Here is an 18,978-nt window from a genome sequence, read left to right as displayed (position 1 = left end):
AATTTATGATATAAAAATACTTTTTTTTTTTTTTAGGTGGATGCCATGTTGGGAAGTCATATGGAAGATCTGGGCATTACTCCCGAGCAATTTGAACAAGCCTGTGGAGAAACTACCAGAAGTATACATTCTCAGTTCCGAAGAGTAAGTGAATAGCGACGAGAAAAAATACCGTATTATTGCAAAAGCAGCATTAGTGGCGCCACCTCTTGTATCTTTTTTGTTGTCGAAAGCGGCAACCTTCGTTAGTGTTGTGTCAACTGTTTATGACATTTGTTTCATTAGAAGCCGAGTTATAGTGCCAAGAGTGACAGTGTGTTTTGACGAACGTTCGGAAAATGAATTTCAAACAGAGACTGCGATTGACTTTTGTGTTAAACTTGGTAAAGGTTTTACCGAAACGTATCAAATGCTTCAAAAAGCATACGGTGATGAATATTTATCCCGTACTGACACTATGGGTGTGAGGTTATTTTGTGCCCTAGGCAAAGTTTACAAGTGTGCCCCTTATTTCATAATCTAAAATGTTTCTAATTGACATTAAACAAAATAAAATTGACTTTCAGGTTAAATTAATAGGGCTTTTTTTAATTTTTTTTAATTAATTTGAAAATTCTCTGTTATAATTTATTTACAAAAAAAAGTTATAAAATACCGAAATTTAATATTTTAAAATGTTAAAGTCTTAAAATATTTATCTTAACTGAATTTTAAATAGCGGTAAGTTCAAATCATTTAGGTAAGGAACAAAAAAGAACCAAGAGTTAAATAGTAAAAGAGTGTAATGTGTGAGGGATAAGGAAAAAGAATCGATACCTAAATCATATATCACTATTTAATTTTGATATTTTAGTAAAGTATGAATAAAGCATAGCTTGAAGTTTTGTGCCCCTTCATGGCTTGCCCCCTAGGCGGTTTCCTAGTTTGCTTAAATGGTAGCGCCGGCCCTGCGTACTGAAGTTTACGATTGGTTTAAGCGATTTCGAAGTGGTCGTGAGACGCTTGACGACGACGAAAAGACCGGATGTCCAAAAACCGGACTGAGCGAAGTTAACATCAAAAAAGTGCGTGATTTCATCAAAGAAAACCCGAAATCGTCCATGAGATTGATTGAAGATGAATTGGGGATTCCAAAATCAACTGTGCACAACATTTTGACCGAGAGTTTGGGCCTTCATCAATTGAATTCGCGATTTGTTCCCCACAAGTTGACCGACGACCAAAATATGTATCGAATTGAACACTGTAAGGACCTCATTGAAACCGCTCGTATGGACTCAAACTTTCTTGAAACTATCGTTACTGGTGACGAAATGTGGTGTTTTGAGTATGAGCCCGAAACAAAGTGCCACAGTGCTGAGTGGAGACCACCAGAAGAGGGGCATCCGAAAAAAAGTCGCTTGGAGAAGTCAAAAGTAAAGACAATGTTGATTTGTTTTCTGCGATTCCAAGGGCATTATCCACAAAGTCGTTCCGGCTGGACAAACGGTCAATGGTGAGTTTTATCTCGAAGTTTTGAAGCGATTGATAGCGAGAATTCGTCGCGTACGGCATGAATATCATAACGACCGACCGTTCGTCAAAACACACTGTCACTCTTGCCACTATAACTTGGCTTCTAATGAAACAAATGTCATAAACAATCGACACAATAGTAATGATGGTTGCCTCTTTCGACAAAAAACACAACAGGTGGCGCCACTAGTCTCTTCAGTTTTCGAAAAGTTCGGTTTCTTTTTGGACAGAGGGTGTACATCTCAATTCTCCCCTACTACTTAATTCTCCTTCTACACACAACTACTAACGCCATCTACCGCCCAACACCACTAACAACAATATTTTTTATCTGTAAATTGCGTGTATTCTGATGGGCGATTTGCCTGTATGCGAGATGAAAAACCTGAGTCTCCAGGAGAAAAAAATCCTGCTACCTTCGTATGAGATTGGCTAATTTACCTTCAATTGAAAAATTCCATATAAAGATTCCTCTCGTCACCACGAGAATCGAACTTAGGCCTCTTCCGACCCAAAAAAAAAAAAAAAAAAATCAGCTAACGCCTTTTTTTTATTCCCGTATACGGGGAGTAGGCGAGGCCATTTAGCCCTATCTAACTTTTGGAGACCGAGTGGGCAGATCAATCTTCACTGGTACCAATCAGAGATGGCCCAAGGCTATCACTAATTAAGCGGTACTCAGTGAAGAGAGACGGCTTAAATGTGCCGCCATCTCGTGGTCCCTAACCCCTAACACAATATATTTAATGTCTGAAATAATGTGGGTTCTACGGTCGATTTTATTGAGTTTACTGGACGAAAAACCCGAGTTTCCGGGAGGAAAAACCTGCTTGCCCGTGCCAGAGATCGACTAACTCGGGAACCGGTCGAAAAAAGGCTTAGAAAAATTTCCTCTAGTCGCGACTAGATTCGAAACCAAGTCTTCCTTCGTGCGGCCAAGCGCTGTGGTATGCAAACGCCACATCCACTGAGCTACACAGGCTCTCTCTTCCAACCAAAATATTTCAAATATTTCATTACGCATTTTTAAAACTATACACACATATATTGCCAGAACAGTTGACAGACCAACAAATGCAAACAAATATGAAAAATATATAAAATAATCTAATAAATGAAATAATAAATAAAATGTTTGAGCATTTTATATATTAGGGTGTTAGTTAGGGTGTGTTCTGTCACCCCTCCTTTTCATAATATTTATGGACTGGATCGATAGGCACAGCCGAGGCAGTGAGTGTGCCAGAATTGGAAAATGTAGCATTGGACGTCTGCTTTTTGCAGATGACCTAGTTCTGCTTAGCTCTTCCACAGATGACCTCCAGCGGACCCTGGATAGGTTTGTAGCTGTTTGTGCAGACGCCGGAATGAAGATCAGTGTGGCCAAAACTGAAACGTTTGTGGTCTCAAGACAACCATCCCAGTGCACTCTAAATGTAAGTGGAGTCCCAATGAGACAGGTGGAGAAGTTTAAATACCTTGGGTCCATATTCACGAATGATGGAAAATGGGACGTAGAGCTAGATACTCGAATTGGCTTAGCAAGCTCAATATTGCGGGAGCTTGGCCGTTCGATAGTATTGAAGCGGGAGTTAAGCCAGAAGGCAAAGCTGGCTGTCTTCAATACAGTCTATGTTCCCATCCTCACCTATGGTCATGAGAGTTGGGTAATGACCGAAAGAATGCGGACACGAATCCAAGCGTCTGAAATGAGGTTCCTTTGAGGGACTGCGGGGCTGACAAAACTCGACAGAGTCAGAAGCTCTGCAATTCGGGAAACCCTCAATACTCAACCGCTGCTTCTCCGTGTTGAGAGATCACAGTTACGCTGGTATGGGCATCTGGTCAGAATGCCACAAGAGAGGCTCCCTCAGCAGGCCCTCTTTGCCAAGCCAGAGGGTGGGAGGCCACGTGGAAGGCGAAGGACTCGCTGGATAGACTATATCCAAAACCTTGGGTGGACACGTTTGGGAATCCCACCAGAACACCTGAGCTTGGTGGCAGAGGATCGTGACCATTGGAAGTTCCTCTTGCAGCTTTTTCCCCCACACCCCAATTAGGAAGAGTGGGCCTTGAAGATGTATGTATGTATGTATGTATGTTTGAGCATTGCTGGGCATGAACTCTTGTTATGAAGTATGAAATTAATCGCCGTTTGTATTTTATATTTTATTTACACCAAAACATCTATGTACACTCAAAATAAATATATATACAACTATTTACAATATATACATTTGTACATAGAATAAGCATTCTAATTGGCATTTTGATTTACTTTTCTTGATATCTTAATAATGTGTATCATCTAATCTATTTTTCCTCTTTGTTTTTAAACATGATAATCTGCTCAGTGTCTACTTCTTCCTAAAGTCCTTTTTACATGAGATGAACAGTATTTTTTCTTTTAGTGTAACACAACTTTTCTATCCATTTAATTCTGTATTAGGAATTTAAGTTACCAGTCACATTTCAATTTTCATAGATCATATGTTCTTTGCATTATCGTATGTTCTTCTGGCAAGACAGTGCATATCTGTAATGTACATTATAACAAAAAAAAAATCTCTAAAAAACAGCAACAAGAACAAAAAAAGAAACCTGTTATGGATGTCTCCAATATTAGTACTAATTTCTCAGTTTTTAAACAAGCTACAGTTTCTTGTTATTTTGAAAATTCTCTGTTATAATTTATTTACAAAAAAAAGTTATAAAATACAGTGCTCTCTGTCAGATAAACAAACCTGATCATTGTAGCCAGCTTAAAAATATTTTCTTGCACCTGTAGACTCTTGAGTCTTGTAAATTTGGATTTTTCTGTAACGTTTAGCATTTTAAAAATTTTTCATCTTCAAATTTCTTATTTTAATTTGCGATCTAAGCTTTAGATTCTAAAATGTGGTTGCTGACCTAACGTAATGTGGTCGTTAATGTTTAGTGGATTTCTATTTGTGTGATTAAGTTCTTTGTTTACAGAATTTATTCGAGCAGTTGTGGGCAGCTGATAACTACGAAACGTTCAAGCGTATGATGACTCAGAAAAACATTGAACTTCAGCTTCAAGCAATAGATCTTATGGCTTATCAATATGGACTTCCTCCATCCTCCTTGCTTCCTGAGAAAGATTACGAACCATCCAAAGAGGAAAAAATAATTATGGAAGAGGTGGTTAAGTAAGTATTGCAGAGAATTATATGAAAAAAAAAGAAAGAATTTACGAAAAATTCATATTAAAACTTAGAATTTAATTATTTAGTTAATTAATTATTTATTTATTTATTATTTAATGATTATTAACATATTTAAATAAAAAAATAAAATAAATTGAAAACTATTAGGCTTTATCTGTCAATAAATCAAATCTTTTTAGGAGAAAGATACTGCATATAACACTGACGCCATCTTGCGACCCTAAATTCTAACATTCGTATTATTGTCTGTAATAGTGTGAATTCTAGTGCGATTTTGTTGAGATATGGAATTAAGAACTTGCAGGGGGGAAATTATCCTATTATTATTATTATTATATATGTAATGATTTTGAAATTTCTAAATTTCATAATATAGAATTTTTTTTAAAAAGTCAGATTTCAAATTTGTAATATTTCAAAAAACCGAAACTTTTTAAGATTTTGCAATTATGCACAAATCTCAGACAACAACATCTTTACAATTTGTAGACGTTACTTAGAAGAGACAGAACAACAAGGAGAACAGCAAGTGGAAGATCAAAATGTCATCGAGGCCACCAAAGCACAATTACAAGCTGAAAGGCAAAGAGAACAAGAACTTCTGGACAAAGTAAGTTCTGAAAAAAAGTCTTTTGTGCTAAGATTTTTCTGCATTTCTTGATTTAACTAGTTTAAAATCCGGTTTAAAATCTTGGGGCATCTGTTGTCAACAAATGCCCCAAGTCAGGAAGACCTTCCACAGTGATCACACCTGAAAACATCGATGCAGTGCATGCCATGATCCTTGTTGATAGACGAATATTAGCCAGAACATTACAAATGGGGATATCTAGGGAACGAGTTAGGGTTATTATCCATCAACATCTGGACTTGCAGAAGCTATCAGCGAAGTGGATCCCTTCCCAAATGTTTGAATGCTGACCAAAAGAGGGAACACGTGCTGTCATCTCAAGGAATTTTGGGTCATTTTGAGAAATCCGGTGCAAATGTGTTTGGCTCATATTGTGACTGTTTATGAAACATAGCTTCATGACTATGATCCAGAGACCAAACAACAGTTCATGAAGGTAGACACAAAGGTTCTCCATGGCCAAAAAAGTTCCAAACCCAAAAGTCAGCAGGGAAGATTCTTGGCATTGTATTTCGGTATATGGATGGCTGTAATCCTTACTAAGTACCTCAAAAAAGGTGAAACGGTTACATCAGCAGTTTATTCAATAGCGCTGAATGAATTGAAAGAGGTGCTGAAGGAAAAATGCCATGGGAAACTGAGCAGAGGCGTGTTTCTTTTGCAGGACAATGCACCTGCTCACACTGCTCATGAAACACAGCGGACAATAAACACTTGGGCTTTCAATGTCTATCTCACCCACCCTGTTTGCCAGACCTGGCCACATATGACTATTTCGTATTCCCAAATTAAAAAAAAAAACACTTGAAAAGAATAAAGTTTGTCACAGATGATGATGAAGTCATATCTGCAGCTGAGGACTGGTTTTTGCAACAAAGGAAATACATTTTTTCTCAGAGGATTGCAAATGATACAGTAGCGTTGTAACAAGTGTTTAACTTGCACATATTCTACATGTTCCCCACGAAGTGGGGAACATGTAACATACTGTGCAAGTTAAATGGTTCTATCTCAATTCCTTCATGGTGATTATCACAACTTTTCAGCACATCATCGTACGTCAAAAATTGGAAAACAAATCTCGTTTTGATAATTTATTGAGAGGAATTTTTCCTTGCTAAATAATTATTGTTCTTTCACTCTAGATATTTTGAACGATGCATTCAAAACTGTCTGAGTGAGAAATTTACAAACCAGATACGAAGCCTCGGAGTTTGAGAATTTTTCTCTAATTAAGAAAAAATAATAATCAATAATTCCTGATTTTCGATTTGGAACTGGAATTTTTATTATGGACGAAATTTGAACTTCAGATCATATCATGTAAATTCTTTTGAAAAAAATATAGAAAGAACAAGGATTATCAACAGCTCTCAGCTATTTCAATTTTACTTCAATAGTAGCAATTGAATTTTAATTAGACGACCAGTTTTTATTATTTATTTATTTTTATGATTACTGATTATATATATATATATATATATATATATATATATATATATATATATATATATATATATATATATATATATATATATATATATATATATATATATATAGAGAGAGAGAGAGAGAGAGAGAGAGAGAGTTGTGATAATCACCATGAAGGAATTGATATATATATATATCAATTCCTTCATGGTGATTATCACAACTCTCTCTCTCTCTCTCTCTCTCTCTCTCTCTCTCTCTCTCTCTCTCTCTATATATATATATATATATATATATATATATATATATATATATATATATATATCAATTCCTTCATGGTGATTATCACAACTTTTCAGCACATCATTTTCTAAGTTTCTGGCTTCATCTTTAAAAGGTTTTCCAGGAAATTCTTCTTCATATATAAAAACCTCAACAGATTTCGTCTCGAAAATCAAAAATTTAAAACTCCAGCCTTCAGATATCATGGTGAGCTTTGACGTAGTGGCTCTCTTTACAAACGTTCCACCTCAAGAAATTCTCGATATTTTAAAGAACAAAATTTCGAAAAAGATATTTTCCTTGCTATCACATTGTGTTCACTCCAGCTACTTTCAATACGAGAAAAATGTTTACAAACAAAATAAGGGATTGGCAATGGGCAGCCCCTGTCTCCTATATTAGCCAACATCTTTTTGAAGATGTCGAACAAAAGGCAATCTCCTCAGCTACTCTTAAACCACAAATTTGGCTGAGATTTGTAGATGACATATTTCTTATCTGGGAACATGGCACCGATAACCTTCAGTCTTTTTTAAATCATTTAAACAACTTTTCACCAAGATATAAAATTAACAATGGAGTTTGAAGAAAATGGATCTCTTCTCTTCCTGGACGTAAGACTTACTAAGACATCTGATTCTATTAAAATCTCAATCCTTAGAAAATCTACACACACAGATGGATACCTGCATGAGTCCTCACATCACTATCCTGCACAGAAAGTGGGTATCATCTCAACTCTAGCACATCGTGCTAGATCTATACTGTCAGATGATGAAGATCTAAAAAATGAACTACAACATCTACAAAGAACCTTCACAAGTAATGGCTACTCGACGAAAACTATTAATAAGCATCTATACCATCATCAAAACAACTCAGAAACACAAGACAACCCCAAAGGTTATATCCAGTGGTGAGCTATGGAAATTTTAACAAAGGGCTCGCATCGTCAAGCCAAAAAAAAAAAAAAGAATCCTAACTTAGCCTTTATAAACTTATATTGCGACTTTGTACAGCTCTGACAGATATGATAATTCCTGTAGGATATCAATCATTAATGCTAGATCTTTTAAAAATTCCAAATTGAGAAGTCGGTTTAAAAAGCCCTTATATTTATCGTTCGATGAAATGCTTGCATAAAGCTGGGTAATTTCTCCACAAAGCAAGAGCCGTTCGCAAACTGCAAGCTGCCCATCGTGGTCCAAACACACGGCCGATCTTTAAAATTTCGATACCAAGGTGTTTTGCAATCGTATTTAATTCTCGCTGATTTTTCGGTGATTGATGATAAAAAACATAATTTATTCATAAATATTTCAAAATGATTTATTTCTTTAATGTTTTTTAGTCGAATCGACTAATGTTAAGTGTAACCGATGAGCTACGCAATGCCAAATCACAACGTTGGGAAATTTTTGTAGAAGTTTGATTGCAACACCTGATTTGTTTCCAAACATTACACAAACTCCATCAGAACAAAATGCAATGAGATGATTTTTTAAATAGTTATCAGAAAATCCATATGAATTTAAAGTAGCCATTATTATAGTAGCATGTATACATTCCACGGTGGTATTTTCTAGTTCTACAAGATTATTAAACAAGAACAAGGGCTCGCAAATTTGAGAAAAATTTAACAAAGGGCTCGCGCGAGCCCCTTATAGCTCACCACTGGTTATATCTCCTTACCATACATCAGCTCGCTCTCCACAAAACTAAGAAGAATTTTACGAAAGTTCAACATAAAAACCTGTTTCTCTACTCTTCCTAAACTAAGATCGATTTTAAGCAAATACAGACAAGCTCACATCATCTACAATTCCCAGGAGTGTACAAAATCAGAGGGACATTGCCTACAAAAGAACTAGAGCAGGGGTCGCCAAACTTCTTTGACCGTCGACCCCTTCAAGAGTTTCTTGACCTTTTATCGATCCCCTCTATTTTACTATTACGTAATTATGACAGGACAAGCAAAAAAGACGCTTGTTGGTAAATATACGTCATTTTGGTCTACTTGATTGTCTCCGTAACTATTTTCATGGCCTTGCTCCATCTTACAGGTCCTATTCATGTCGCTGTTCCCATGATTCACTCTTAATTGCGTTGTCATTCAGGATGGAGATAATTCAAGCTAAGCGAATTAAATATTACCCGTACAATGATGTCTTATATTTTTCTATCGACCCCTAACAATGTTATATCGACCCCTGGGGATCGATATAACATTGGCGACCACTGAACTAGAGCAAGTGCCCTGTCTAGCCATGTACTGTTTTCAGTAAACACAAATGATGAAGGCCGTCAACATGAGATAAACTGGACAACAACTTCAAACCTTCATATATGCCGTGACGAGGTGGAGCGCCGCATAGTCGAGTCTAAGGAAATTACTATGGACCCTCATCACATAAATAATAACCTCAGCTATAATCCACCGGACTCTTTCAGCTCTGATATCCGATATTGGCACACGCGTGAAATCAGACGCACGCAGCTACTTAACAATAGAACTTCAACACGGACTGTAGCTACAGTTTCAAAGTTAACTGAATTTTATAATAATCGTTTTTATAGTGATACGATGTTTCTTATAGTGTTTATTTGCTTTCTTTGTTCCCACGCCTGAAGAAGTCGACAATCCGATGAAAATGTTGCGTTTTGAATAAATTTAATTGTTTTTCTAGTCTCGGTTATAGTCAGTATATATGTGTGTGTGTGTGTGTGTGTGTGTGTGTGTGTGTGTGTGTGTGTGTGTGTGTGTGTGTGTGTGTGTGTGTGTGTGTGTGTGTGTGTGTGTGTGTGTGTGTGTGTGTGTGTGTGTGTGTGTGTGTGTGTGTGTGTGATGAAAAAGGTTTAATGACTGATACCGAGAGATAAAAAGAACATGGTATATTTGAAAAGATACTACTAGTACACTAGTTTCGTTGAATTGATCAACATCTTCAGACATCACAATCAAAGAAATATATAAAGAATTACAGAAACTTCAAATTGTAATAACAGAACAAGTACAAAAAAGACAGTAGCGTGTTTGAAAACAAATTGCGAGCTTAAGTTCCAAACAAACCTCTCCAAATATCTCGCGAATTTTCTAAGAAATCTTTCTGGAATTTCCTCTTCACATATTAAAAGCGCTGCAGATTTTCTTGCTAAAAGCAAGGATATCAAACTTAAAAAAAACCAGTTTTAATGGCCAGTTTGGATATTGTTTCTCTCTTTACAAATGTACCTGCTCAAGAAGTCCTCGATCTTCTTAAGAACAAATTACCAAAAAACTCTTTGCTCTTCTCTCCCATTGCATAAAGTCAGGATACTTCAAATATGACAATAAGATCTACTTACAAAACTCAGGTCTGGCCATGGGCAGCCCGCTCTCTCCGATTCTCGCAGATATATTTCTCAACGATTTTGAAGAAAAAGCTATTAACTCCTTCCATCTTAAACCAAAATTCTGGTATCGCTATATTGATGATATTTTCCTCATCTGGGAAGACGGTGTCAAAAACCTCAATTTATTTTTAGACCACCTAAACAAGTGTCATGACAAAATCTCTTTTACCTTCGAACTGGAATCCGATGACTGCCTTCCCTTTTTTAGACCTGAAACTTACCAGATGTGCTGAGAGTATTAAAATCTCAATTTTTAGAAAGCCTACTCATACAGATACCTTCATGCTGCCTCCCATCACTATCCCCCACAAAAATTTGGTATTATTTCCACCTTAGCTCACCGAGCCAAATCTTTACTTACAGAAGAAACAGAAATTGAAAATGAACTCCTTTTTCTTAAAACAACTTTTATTAATAATGGTTTCTCTCCTAAGAAAATTGACAAATTTCTTTCCCCCAGTCACTCAAATACTTCTGAAGATCCCTCTTCCCCCAGAGCCTTCATCTCTTTGCCTTACATCAGCTCTTTCTTTCACCAAAACTGGCAAAAATTCTCAAAAAGTTTAACTTCAAAACTTGTTTCACTACGCTCCCAAAACTTCGTTCAATACTTAGTAAACCTAAAGAGAAACATCTTCCAACTCAGTTTCCAGGAGTGTACAAGATTTTATGTGATTGTGGAAACTCATGGTATGGCCAGACTGCTAAATCCATTCTTCTACGTTTGGAAGAACACCGTAGAGATATCTCCTATAACAGGACTAGAGCCAGCGCTCTCTCTAGCCACGTTCTCTTTTCAGTTAACTCAGACGAAGGCCGCCAACACATTGTGAACTGGACTCAAACTTCTAACATCCATGTGTGCTATGATGAACTCGAGAGAAAGATTATCGAATCTAGAGAAATTTTTCTAGATTCTTCTCATATCAATAACAGCATAAGTTTGAATCTCTCTGACGCACACGTTGCCTCTGTTCAGTATTGGCGCACTCGCGACAGCGCGTAGTATACGTTTATTTGGAACTCAAGCTCGCATTTTGTCTTCAAACACGCTACTGTCTTTTTGTACTTGTTCTGTTATTACAATTTTAAGTCTCTGCAATTCCTTATATATTTCTTTGATTGTGATGCCTGAAGATGTTGATCAATTCAACGAAACTAGTGTACTAGTAATATCTTTTCAAATATATCTTGTCATCTTTTTATCTCTCGGTATCAGTCATTAAAGTTTTTTAATAAGATTCCAACCGAGTAAAAATGAATTCTGAAAAAAAAAAAAAAAAAAATATATATATATATATATATATATATATATATATAGAGAGAGAGAGAGAGAGAGAGAGTTTTAAATAAAACTGCTCATGGTTATCAAACTGCGTAAAAGAGTGCAAAGACATCTCATCTTTTATACATGGACGATCTGAAGTTGTATGCAAAATCAGAGAATGAACTCGGATCGTTGCTAAACACTGTGCACATATTCAGTCAAGATATATCAATGGATTTTGGCTTAGAGAAATGTGCAATTGCTGGAATAACAAGAGGAAAGTTTGAAGATCTGAACGAAATCAAACTGCTCAATGGTGAAATAATCAAGGCAATAAAATTCGAAGACAGCTACAAATATTTGGGAGTTTTAGAAGCATCACAAATTCTGCACAATAAGATCAAAGAAAGACTAGAGCAGAATACATAAGACGATTAAGAAAACTTAAGTCAATGCTTAATGCTGGAAAGCAATTAATACCTGGGCCATACCTGTTCTGAGATATTCAGAAGGCATTGTTGAATGGACCCAGCTAGAGATGGAAGATTTTGACCGAAAAACTCGAAAATTAATGACAATGCACCATGCCCTCAATCCTCGCAGTGACATTGATAGACTATATCCATCACGCAAAAAAAGGAGGTAGAGGATTATTACAAGTGAAGCAAGTTATTGAAGAAGAAAAACGAAATTTATTATTATTATTATTATTATTATTATTATTTCGGGCGACTCCAGGGAGTCCTTAGACTCATCGAGGGAGGCCCTAAACATCATGTCCACACAACTATACGACATTTTCACAGTATCTATCATACCTTGCCTTGAACTCACTCAACGTAATAGCACCTACAACAGACTCTGGCAGCTTATTCCACTCATTTACCACTCTAAAATTAAAGAACCTAGCTCTAACACCCTTGCTAACCACACTCTTGCCCAGTTTCCATGGATGGCCCCTAGTCCTCTCACCACCAGTCCTATTCTCAAAAATATCCTCTGAATTAATCCTATAGAAACCCTTTAGCAATTTGAATGTCTCAACCATATCTCCCCTTTTCTGCCTATCAACTAATTTCTGAAACCCACAAATCTTCAACCTGTTCTCATATGGTTCATTTCATAGACCCGCAATCATCTTAGTCACTCGCGTCTGGATCCTCTTCACCTCCTCCCCATCAAGAAGGAAACGAGGTGACCAAATCTGGGCACAGTAGTCGAGATGAGGTCTTATCAAGGCTCGGTACAGAGGAACAATAACTTGCTTGTCTCTGCTCGTCAAGGTATTTTTCAACAACCAAGTGAGTTGATGAGCTGATTTAGTTACTTTTGCAATGTGTCCCCTAAACTTCATCTCCCTATCCAAAAACACTCCCAAGTCCCTGGCCTCGTCAATCTCCTGGAGTAGAGTTCCACCAATGTGGTATACTGCTGCTAATCTTTTCACCCCAAAATGCATAACCTTACATTTTGTCACATTAAGTTGACATCCATTCTCCTTAGCCCAGAACTCCAATCTAGCCAAGTCATCCTGCAAGATTTTGACATCTTCTGCATTCACTATTGCCCTACCTAACTTTGCATCATCAGCGAACAAATGAACTGTTCCTCTTAGATCCTTCCCTATATCGTTAATGAACAGATTAAACAGCAGTGGTCCAAGAACAGAACCCTGCAGCACACCACTAGTCACAGGCCGTCTTTTGGACTCTACTCCTGAATAAACTACTCTTTGATATCTCTCCATCAACCACCTACCTATCCATTTCACCAACCCTATATCCATTCCCATATGTTGTAGTTTACAGATAAGAATTCCATGTGGTATCCTGTCAAACGCCTTTGCCAGGTCCAGCAGTATCACTGTAAACCCATTACCCTTATCTAGTTCAGCTGTCACCATGTTATAAAACTTGAGCAAGCTACTGAGGCATGATCTATCCTTCACAAAGCCATGCTGTCCCCTGTACAGTATCTCATTTTCATCAATCCATTCCTGTATTTTTCCCTTGACTACTTTCTCTAAGACCTTGACAACGACTCCTGATATGCTGATCGGTCGGTAATTTGCAACCGTAGTCTTGGATCCTCCTTTATGCAGCGGAACTATTTTCCCCTCTTTCCACACCTTCGGGACTAAACCAGACCCGAGACTCAGATTAAACAACATGGTCAAGGGCACTGATAATTCCTTAGCCGCTTCACGCAAGACCCGTGCCGGTATACCATCCAGTCCCACAGATGTCTTCACATTAAGGTTCTGTAATAGAGTATTCACTTCCACTTCATTCATCATAATTCCCATATAAACTAATGGTTCCTTCATTTTTTCAATGTCACCACCTGGATGATATACTTTTGCAAAGTGCTCGCTCAGTAACTCCACTATATCGACTGATTCAGTGACCTCCTTACCATCGTCATTCCTTAAAATCATTTTGCCATGTACAGTTTTTTCTTGTTTGCAGCACATTGAAAGAACTGTTTGGGATTCTCTTTAGCTTGCATAGCTAGTTTCCTTTCATAATCCGCTTTGCTTTTATTACCACACTCGTTACCCTTCGGGCCTGTACTTTATACCGTTCGTGTGCCTACAGGTCACCCCCTTTCTTTAAATTCCCTCCACAGTTGTTTCTTTTTTTGCAGCTCAAGCTTAATGGTGTTATTCATCCATTTAACCCCTACTTGTTTTACTATTCGGACCCTAGGTATACAATCAGCCATAACCTCCTGTAAATGCTCTTTGACCACTTCCCAAGCTCTATCGACATCCATCCCTTGCAGTTGTACATGCCATCTACAACTGCAATTTAAATGATTATCTGCAGCAAAACGGAAATATTTCTAATTGAGGTAAGGAAAGAAGGTTTATTTAAACACATGGAGACAAAATTGGAATACAAAACCAACCAAGTAAAAGTGAGAACTGAAAGATGGAAAAATAAGGCATTGCATGGAAAATACCTCCACACCGTAGAAGACAGCGCTGGCAGCAACTTGACCTGGCAATGGTTGAGAAATGGAGCACTAAAGAAAGAAACAGAATCGGTAATTTTTGCAGCACAAGAACAGGCCATTAAAACCAACGTTATGAAGGCAAAAATAAAAAAAAATTCAAGACAGTAAATGTAGATTGTGCAAAGAAAAGGAAGAAACAGTAGACCACATTATAAGTGGATGCAGCAAAATCGCACAAATTGAGTACCGTAAAAGGCATGATAACGTTGCTAAGATAATCCACTGGCATTTATGTAAAAAAGTATGGGTTTATAGTATCTAAAGACTATTGGAAGCATAAAGTTCACCAGAAAGTGGATGAGAATGAAAAAGCCAAAATACTCTGGGATTTCAAAATCCAGACTGACAAAAGCGTGGAATGTAATACACCCGATATTACAGTGGTTGAAAAACGTGAAAACAAGGGTGTTACGTTTATCGAAATATCAGGACTAGGAGATAGTCGGATTGATGACAAAGAAAATGAAAAAATTACAAAGTATCGCGATTTGAAAATCGCAGTTGAACGGATCTGGCAAAAGAAAACGAAAGTTGATCCCATAATAATAGGTGCTTTAGGCGCCATCCCTAAAACATTGAAAAAACATCTAGATGTACTCGAGTTAGATGGATGAAAAATTGGGCAGCTGCAAAAGGCCGTTTTGTTCGGCACAGCTTTCATTTTCAGAAAGCATTTCCACAACTCATAGTCTAGATGTCTGTCACGAGTAACACTGCTGAAGGCTAAGCACAACATTAAAAATGTTTTTAATGTTTTACCAGTATTAATTGCTTAACTTTTTTTACAGGCTATAGAGCAATCTCTCCATGAAAAAACGCCTCCAATAGAAGAGGAAGCTCCTCCACCTCTAAAGTCTCCACCATTAGGTCAAGTTCAGGTAAACCATTCAAATATCTTAAATACCAGACCATCTGTAGCGTGATGGATTTTTATATTTCAATTTCAGAGTCTATTATTTCGGAGAATTTTTGGAGTATTAAGGGAGACGATGAGTTCTAGTGAAATAGCACGCCCCCTCACAAGAAGTCCTTCAACTCCCTGGAGGTATCACGCAATAATAATAATAATATTAATAATAATAATAATAATAATAATATTAATAATAATAATATTTTTTTATAGTTTATTATCTCAAATAATTACATGAATATACTAATATTTAGGCAGCAATGCATCTTTTTCTTGCAAAATGGTTCAGTAAGAATTATAATTACTCTTAATATCATTATCATTTGCAGAATTTTTCATTGACACAAGAGTAAAAAGTGTGTATTATTACCACTAATAATAATCATAGTAATCGTGTTTATTATTAATGACTCACAAGTTAAACAATATTACTTATGTTGCAGCTTACATAATGATAATTTTTTTAAATTTAAATTGTAAATTAAATATATAATTTTAAACTTAAATATATAACTGAAGTATTACTATCACATTTTCTGTTTACTACTAGAATTCATTACAGAATGTTAAGTGAATAATGTTAGATAAATACTACTACTGGGATGTAACTCAACTGCACCCTCGAAGCTTTGTAATTAGCTTATCTGAGGGTGATACTGGTTATATATACATATATTTGTTATTGATTTGGTTGCTGTGTTGGAAGTAGGCAGATCTTTGGGAGGTCAAATGAATGATCTGAAAAGTCGGATCAAAGTGAAATTGCCAATATATCCTGTGTTATTGCATCTGTCTTGATGGTTCACGTTCTTTTTTTATTGTGGGCTTCTTTTTGAACTATTTAGGAGGCTTTTTTCTTCACAGTGGCAGCCTTTCTATGTCTTCTGTGCTTTTAATTTGTATCGGCTTTGAAGTTTGTGACTTCCTTATGAATATCTTGGCATCTCTGGTCCACAAAAATTGGTAATTTTTTTCCATTTTTGCTTTTCTTGCTTGGTACAACAGATTCTGGTTGAATGGTGTTAAATATTCGGATAGGAAGATTGGTGCATTGTCTTGCTGTGCGTTCAAGTCCTTGGCAACTGGTTTTTTTCTGCCTGCTGGCTTTTATGAGATTGTCTCTTGTGGACTTGCTCTTAAGATGAATTATGACTGGTGCAGGTCGTGGGAAGCCTTGGTTTTTGCTCTTCCTAGGAATCCGATTTACGGTCTGAATGTCGTTAAGCTGTAGGGGGGGATATCAATTACATGGCCTAATTTTAATACATGGCTTAATAATTACATGGCTTAATAATAATAATAATAATAATAATAATAATAATAATAATAATAATAATAATAATCTGGAAATCAAAGTTGGCCTGGTGTGACTTAAACACACTCAAGTCATCCCAATAGTTATCGGTGCACTTGATGTAATTTCAAAGAAGTTATCCAACTATTTATTTATCCAACTACCAATCGACCAACCTTTGCCAGCAAAGGTTGGTCGATTGGTAGAGCCTCTGCTACTAATGGCTCACGCAAAAAGTTAAGCAAGTTTGAGCGCGGTTAGTAATTGGAAGGGATTCAATCGTTCAATGCTGTTGGCACACTCTCCCTCGATGAGTCTTTGGACTTCCTCGAGGTGTCACGTAATAATAATAATAATATATATATATATATATTTTTTTTTTTTTAAATAACGAAACCTGTAGTGAGATCATAACGAAAAGATACACAGTGAAAATTATTTAATTGTAAATATTTCATCCTAAGTATCTTAGGACATCATCAGTACAGTAGTTTAAACAATAATAGGAATAACATACAGTTAGGGCGCCTGATTACAATAGAGTCTCACTAAACGTGCGTAACCTGTTACAGAAGTTAAAAAAAAAAAAAAATTGTATGACAATTTTCTACAGAGTTTCACACAAAAATGAAAGCCATTCAACTATCAAAAACTGACTTTTTAATCAGCTTCAACGTTGTTTCCCTCTTCACGAACATTCCCCATAAAGAAACAATAGAATTACTAACTCTAAAATTTCCGTCTGATATAGGTGAATTGTTCAAGTTTGTTATTGCATCAGGTTACTTCACCTGGAAAGGTCAAATTACACAAGCAAGAAGAAGGAATGGGATCTCCTTTATCACCAAACCTAGCAAACTTGTTTCTAGAACACCTTGAGGAAAAAATATTCACTTTTGAACCCAAACCAAAAATTTGGTTAAGATATGTCGACGACGTATTTGCAGTCTGGAATCATCCCGAACATGAATTACAACCGTTTCTAGATAAAATTAACCTTCTTCATCATCGCATCAACTTTACGTTAGAAAGAGAATCTCCACGGGGTATCTCCTTTTTGGATTTACACATTCAAAGAAAAGAAGACGGTTCCATCGCCACGTCTGTCTTTCGCAAGCCTACATTCTCAGGTCGCTACATTCACAATTCTTCCGCTCATCATCCATCTCAGAAATCTGGCATTATTAAATCACTAGTTTCCAGAGCACACAAATTCTGCTCCTCTGAAGAATCTCTAAACCAAGAATTAGAAGTAATCAAAAATACAGCCATCCTACATGGATATAATCCTAAAACAATTCAAAACATCATCAGTCACTTTCCCACACATCAAACCAGACAAGAAGTTTATAGGGTTCCCATACCTTATGTCAAAGGCATCTCCGAACGTCTTTCTAAAATTATGAAGAAATACAATTTTGCCACTACTTACAAACCTATCAACCAAATTTACAACTTGTTACCTTCTCGTAAGGACAAACTCTCACTTCTGATGTTGCCTGGCGTTTACGAGATTCCATGCTCATGCAAATTGTCTTACTTTGGACAGACAGGTAGGTCTGTTCAAAAACGCATCTCGGAACATCAAGCCCACATTCGTCTTTTTAAACCGCAGAAATCTGGCCTCTCTCAACACGGAATTGAAATCCAAACCATAGGATCCACTGGGAAAAGTCTAAACTTTTACATAGATCTTTATATAAACATGAACGTTTATATAAAGAAAGTGTTGAAGCTCTACCTCACAGACCAAATTTAAACCGCAACGACGTTCTTACTGTTCCTAAAGTATGGGAAATTGTCATACAAAATTGTGTAAAAGAATTATTATTAAGTTTTTTTTTTTTTTTTTTTTTTTTTTTTTTTTTTTTACTTCTGTAACACGTTACGCACGCTTATTGAGATTCTATTGTAATCATGCGCCCTAACTTATGTTATTCCTATTATTGTATAAACTACTGTACTGATGATGTCCTAAGATACTTAGGATGAAATATTTACTATTAAATAATTTTCACTGTGGTTGATACGTGTGTTTTTAGTTAA

General features: G+C 36.4%; 1 protein-coding gene across 1 annotated transcript in view; it reads left to right on the top strand.

Moving 5' to 3' along the window:
• Positions 1-18,978, top strand: part of LOC150102205 (cilia- and flagella-associated protein 36-like) — a 63,603-nt gene that overhangs the window by 27,403 nt on the left and 17,222 nt on the right. Inside the window, exons 3-6 of the mRNA XM_090399206.1 lie at positions 37-144; positions 4,492-4,688; positions 5,196-5,316; positions 15,517-15,606. Of these exons, the coding sequence (XP_090255332.1) occupies positions 37-144; positions 4,492-4,688; positions 5,196-5,316; positions 15,517-15,606 (516 nt within the window). The remainder of the gene's footprint in view (positions 1-36; positions 145-4,491; positions 4,689-5,195; positions 5,317-15,516; positions 15,607-18,978) is intronic.

Source organism: Typopeltis vanoorti, chromosome 10 (genome assembly GCF_054136105.1).
Source record: "Typopeltis vanoorti isolate ZY-2024b chromosome 10, IOZ_Tvanoo_1.0, whole genome shotgun sequence".
Classification (NCBI taxonomy): Eukaryota; Metazoa; Arthropoda; class Arachnida; order Uropygi; family Thelyphonidae; genus Typopeltis; species Typopeltis vanoorti.
This window is presented reverse-complemented; position numbering and strand designations above follow the sequence as displayed.